Source organism: Cavia porcellus, unplaced genomic scaffold, assembly GCF_034190915.1.
Source record: "Cavia porcellus strain 051 isolate PalLab524CR breed Dunkin Hartley unplaced genomic scaffold, mCavPor4.1 scaffold_14, whole genome shotgun sequence".
Classification (NCBI taxonomy): Eukaryota; Metazoa; Chordata; class Mammalia; order Rodentia; family Caviidae; genus Cavia; species Cavia porcellus.
The window spans coordinates 68,679,111-68,684,662 of record NW_026947497.1 but is presented as its reverse complement, the minus strand read 5'-3'; the positions used below and the strand labels follow the sequence as shown (position 1 = coordinate 68,684,662).

At 49.4% G+C, this 5,552-nt stretch overlaps 1 protein-coding gene across 1 annotated transcript; it reads right to left on the bottom strand.

Annotated features, from left to right (window-relative positions):
- Window positions 1-2,155: 2,155 nt before the first annotated feature.
- Window positions 2,156-5,066, bottom strand: Rtp1 (receptor transporter protein 1). The gene is made up of 2 exons (XM_003477079.3): window positions 4,594-5,066; window positions 2,156-2,702 (listed from the first exon to the last, which is right to left on the bottom strand). The coding sequence occupies exons 1-2, from the start codon at window positions 4,863-4,865 to the stop codon at window positions 2,183-2,185; spliced, it is 792 nt and encodes a 263-aa protein (XP_003477127.1). The 5' UTR covers window positions 4,866-5,066; the 3' UTR covers window positions 2,156-2,182.
- Window positions 5,067-5,552: the final 486 nt, after the last annotated feature.

The following is a 5,552-nucleotide window of genomic DNA, read 5'->3' as shown; positions in this document are numbered from 1 at the left end:
GTTGATTGGAGCTTACGTCTCATAGGGAGAGTAGACATAAGTGAGTAATTATGACAAATATTAGCATGACCCCTGCACAAGGATGACACACAAAGTTTTAGGGTAGCAAAATTCAATAGTGGAGACTCGCAGTGGGGTAAGTCATTACAGGAGCAGATCTGCAGGAGCAGGGGATGGGGACAGAGGGTCAAGTCCCTGGGGGCACAGAGTGGAAAGCAAGTAGGGAGCTAGAAGGAGAGAAGGGAAGCTGAGCTGCAGTTGCAGAGAATCCAGGTCATCAAGAGAATCTCAAAGCTTCACATTTATAAAACTGGATGCAAAAGGAAGCCCCAGGTAGAAGGCATCATTCCAGGCAGCATCGATGGGCCAGTAGGTGCTCTATTCAGATGCTTAGCCCAGTTTCACAAATTCTGATCATATAGATCAGGACAGGAAGCTGAGCACTGGCATTCCTTGGAAAGCTCCTTGGGATTTCATAAGTGCAGTTGGGGTCAAGAACCTCTATAGAAAGCAGAGTTTTCTGAAAGACAGGGCCTGCCTGAGGTGCCCACCATCTCCAACACCTAAATCAGCTATTGCTAGAGAATAGATGTCAGGACATGTAGACTGGGTAAAGCAATGAATACTGCATGAGTGAAGTGAAGGAAGTCACAGCTAGTTACTAGTATTAGGGCGCAGGAGTAAGACTGGCCTTCTGCTGATCCCTGTCCCTCTCCTGAGAATGCATAGGATTGGCCCAGAGCTGGACCTAAACAGAACCTCAGCAGGGACAAAAAAAAAGGGAAGAGGGGAAGTAGTGTAATGAGAGAGGGAGAACCAATGGCTCATTACAAATTAGAGACAATGCAGGAAGTCTCAAATATGCAATGACTTCTAACTGCAAATAACCCAACTGAAGACATTCTTATTTAAGTATCCCACTTTTGTGGAAGTGACACTTATCCCCACCCCTACAAATGGTGACTTTCTAGAGGAGTCACGGGGGAAGGAGGAGAAGGAGTCAGATTATTAGTAGAAGCGGGGTACAGGAGGGCCCTCAAGATTTCAGGGTGGCTTTCTACCATCTGCTGTTTGTTCCTTCCCTTCCAACCTTATTCCATACCCCTATTAGCAAGAAATGTCCTTTCTTGCCACTCCAGGCCTCATAGCATTCCATTTTAAGGTAACCTGAGCTTCTCTGTGGACTTCATTTCAGACCTTTAACCTGAAGACACTCAAACCTGTGGTCTCTGTGGATAGCCATTGTCTGGCCAGAGGCCCACGGATGGCAGGCATGGGAAAGTCACTGAAGTATTGTTGCAGCAAAAACCTAATCTTCTCTTTGTTCTGGCCATCAGCACTGCTGAGAATCTGAGCTCACCATCATAATGGCAAGTTGTTTTATGTGCTTTTCTAATGCTTTGCTTTTAAAACTCTGTCTTCTTCACTAAATCATGTGCTGTGTGCCAGTTCCCGTACAGTGAGTGGAAAAGCTTGTTCCCTATGAGACTCCACCCCACCACCATCTTTCAACCAGGCCAACTCCAGGATGCGTTTGAGACAGGAGTAGCTGGAAAACAGAAGCAAGGATCCCAGGGACAATGCTGCAAGGAGGACCCTAAAGCCTTCACAGTCCTCTCTTTAAGAGAAGCCTCTGCTGTAAGCCTGAGGTAGAGCCAGTTGAGGCTCAAGCAGCCAATCAAATGAAGGCTGCAGCTAGAGGGTGGGAAGATAATGAGCAGGGGCAGGAAACCAGTGAGAAATTAAGGCCAAGCTCATAGCGACTGTGCAGCCTCTGCTGGCACCTAGTCTTGTAATTTTCAAACCGTTCCAAAGTAAATCTTCACACAAAATCTTGTGTGGAACCCATTTGAGGAGCCATGCTCTGATAGAGGAAGAGGTAAGAGTTAGAGACCAGAGTTTGGACCAGGAGGGAAACCTACACAGTCTTTCAAATCCAAAATCCCTAAGGCACCTAGGTAGAACTCTGAAGTCTGGGATTCCTCTTTTAAAAACAATGATCCAGCTAAGAACCTTAACTTCATAGGTGGAAAAACTGTCACCTGTCCAGAGTGCCCTCGGAGTCAGTGACTGGCATCAAGGTCCAAGCTTGACCCCACGGCCAACCCTGATCTCTTCTTGCTCCCTCCCCGGGGCTGACTGCCCTCCATCCCCCAAGCCTTGCCCCCACCCCGAGGGAATCTTAGACCGAGCTGCGGAAGGAGAACTGCAGGTAAATGATGAGCAGCAGCACCGTGGCCCAAAACAAGCACCAGGGGATGGAGCAGAAGTTGCAGCCTGACCCCTCCTCAGCCTGCGGCTTGGTGGGGCTGGGTGCGCGGGAGAAGGTGTAGGTGGTCGCCTCCTCCTCCAGAAGCTTCTCGCTGGGCTTCCAGTGCACGATGCCCTCCTGGCAGGCTTCGCAGAACTCGCCACGGTGTCGCCGGGTGTCCTGGCGGCTGGCCACGTGGATGCGGTACTGGCCACCACGCTCCCCGTAGCACTGCTCGCGCAGGCTGCTAATGAGGTTGTCCACCAGGCTCTCGATGTTCTCCTCCAGCATACTGGACTCGTCCAGCCGCGCCGTGCCGCACTCGTAGCACAGCTGCTTGAAGACGCGCATGCGCACTGAGCCAGCGTGCTGGGCGCGGTCCAGGTAGAAGTGGAAGAGGATGACCACGTGGGGCGACTGCCAGGTATGCCAGCACCAGGAGCAGTGGAACCTGCAGGGCGGAGGAGGGAAAGGAAGAGGAGTGTGTGGAGGTGGTAGAAACAGGCCTAGAAAAGAGTTGAGGACAGGAGAAGCCTGGGCAGGGCTTAGAGGTGAGATGGGGTATTGATGGCTCCCTGTGTTCATTAGCTTTGCCCTCAAGGCCAAGCAGCCTGTCCACTGTGAGAGTCTGGGGACTAGAGCAGAACAGGCTCCTGGAGATGCCACCAGGTTATCCCGCAGTGGTGCCCAGCTTCTTGGGTGCTTTGTAGGGGCCTCAGTACCATCCATCTCATATCCTTAGGTCTCTGGCCTGGGCCCTTCTCTCCTAAGGAATGCACTCCTGCAGCAGGTCAGTTCTTCCTACCAGGCTGCCTGAGGGCCTGATGGTGGGGCTGGGCCTCACCAGACAGGAGATAAACCAGCCATCTGCACAGGCCGAGCTGTCCACACTGTGGACAGGCTAAATCCAGTCCAGGAGGAAGTGACCCCAATATCACTCGTCAGTCTCCAAGCCAGTGCCAAAGAAGCGAGAACGTGGGGAGTAAATGAATCCTAGGCCTAGAAGCCGACGTAGTCTGTGCTCAGAGTGGCCCCTGCCCCCAAGATGTTATTTTCCAGGCTGATGGGAGAACAGTACCAGCCAGATCTAGGGGAGCCACAAGCCTACAAGCCTTTAGGGTCCCTCAGGCTCAGAGCCGGTGGTCCCCTCCCAGCAGCTAACTTAGGAGCTTCATGTCTTCATTTTCAATTGCTTACTTACATTCTTTGGCAACTGTTTCACCCTTTCATACCAGAAGACAAAACTCGGATTTAAAAATGTCAGCACTGGGAAATCACCAAACTAATCCTTTATTTACCTCTGAGACACAAAAAGTAAGAAAGCTGTCTGTGTACACAAGGCAAGTAAGAGGCAGAACAAATGCCCAGCACATAGCAGATGCCAATAATATTTCCTGAATTAGATTTAATTGGACTGAATTAGACTGAACTGAACTGACTGAACCAAGCCATGCAGGAAACTTGTGCTTCTGACCCCAGGTGGCACCATTCAGCCTCCACGATTTGATTCGTGTCACAGAGGTAAGTCTCAGTGCTGTAAACCCAGGGACAAAAGTGCTAGAAAGTTGTTTTATATATTCTGTATATATAAATGACCAAGAGACATTCTTAAAATACAGATTCTGATCCAAATCTAAAATAGGGCCCATGATTCTCCATTTCCATTAACTTCTAGGTGATGATACTGAGGTTATTGTTTACTCGGCCCTAAGACAGGCATCCAGACCAGCAGCAACAAACCTGTGGCAGGCACAGTCACCTCGGGCTGTTTGTATCATTGAAAGCTCCAATTGGTTCTCCATCACTGATCTAGACTAATCTTTCATTTTGCAAATGGGGAAATCGAGGTCCAAGAAAGAAACTAAATTGCATAAGGACCATAGAGCTAAGAGTAGAGCCCCTCTCTTTCATAACTCGTATGTCCAGTATTTTAAATCAAATCAACCTGAATTAAATAGATATAAACTGAACCAAAGAACAGATCTCTTGACTTCCAATGGACCTCAAGCTTTCCATTTCATAGTTTTCAAGTATTTGGGGAAGATTGTTAAAATCTGAAAATACATAAAGTGTCAGACTTAAAGAATGATAAATATGTTCTACCTCTTTAGTTTCTGGATGGGCAAACTATGAGAAGAAAAGCCACACAGGTAATCAGGGGAAGGGCTGGAGTCTAACTCAGGCACCCCACACTGCTGGTAGGAATTCTCTCTGCTTCCTGCTCAACACCAGCCTAACAGCGAGGCCGAAGCTAAGCACTTGGGTCCAACGTGTGTTCCTCTGTGCTTAGGAAGTACCCAGGCTTGGAGGCCCAGTGCGAACCCTGCTTCCAGTTGACTCACCTGCCTGAGGCATGCAATTCCAAGTACTGCTTCCAGCCGGGGGCCAGCACATTGTGCTTGAGGTTGGGGTCTATGATGAAGTCCCAGCTGTCTGCTGGCTTTGCCTCCTCCATCTTCTCGTAGAAGACTTTCTTCCACTCACCTGTGGTCACACTTTTACACATCTCGTCGTCAGTGCTGAGGGTGGGGAAGCTCCACTTAAGCGAGAACGTGGGGAGTGAAGGCAGGTGCAGGGTAGGGCAGCGCAGTCTCCACGGTCTAAAAATCCTCATCGACGAGACCAAGAAGAAGCAGGACCCAGCTCCCGCCTTTGTCCGCAGTGGAACCTGTTTCCAAGGCAACCAGGCAAGGCGCCAGGAGACAGAGCTTGGAAAGAAGTGAGTCTCCAAAGGGTAGCTGTAGGGCCCTGAACCCAGGCCACAGAGGCAGAGTGTGTGGATCTAAGTAATCTAAGACAGAATGGGGGCTTCACAGGAGGCCTAGCTTCAGACCATCTCTCCCTGGCCTTGCAAGGGCACAGAGAAGTGAGGACTTGAGAGCTGGCTCAATTTCATCTTGCTACCCTCCAGAGGCATCATCAGCATCTGGCTGCTATGGCAACCCTGATGCCTTAGGGAGCCAAGGAGAAATAAGGGGTGGGAAGAGGTAGACTTGTTAGTAGATAAAGCAGTAATACTAAACTCTTCCTCTGCACTCACACCAGCCTTGTGACTGGCACATTGCCATTTTGAGAACATCCTTGTAGTCTCTTAAGCTACAGTGACTATTGCCACTGTACAGATCAGGACCATGGACTCACCTAGCACATAAATGGTGGAGCTTCTACCCAAATCCAAGTTGCTAATCCCATACAAATAAATTTATTTATTTAATTAATAATTTCAGACTTACTTAGGTTCTAGGCTCTATGCCAGGGGATAACTAACTATGTACCAGTAATCACAGTACGGTGGGATCCA

Excerpts from the sequence above, each read along its gene's own strand:
- Rtp1 (XM_003477079.3), bottom strand. The coding sequence starts at position 4,865 with ATGAGGATTTTTAGACCGTGGAGACTGCGCTGCCCTACCCTGCACCTG. Across the intron at positions 2,703-4,593 it reads GAATTGCATGCCTCAGGCAG|GTTCCACTGCTCCTGGTGCT; the intron begins GTGAGTCAACTG and ends TCCGCCCTGCAG.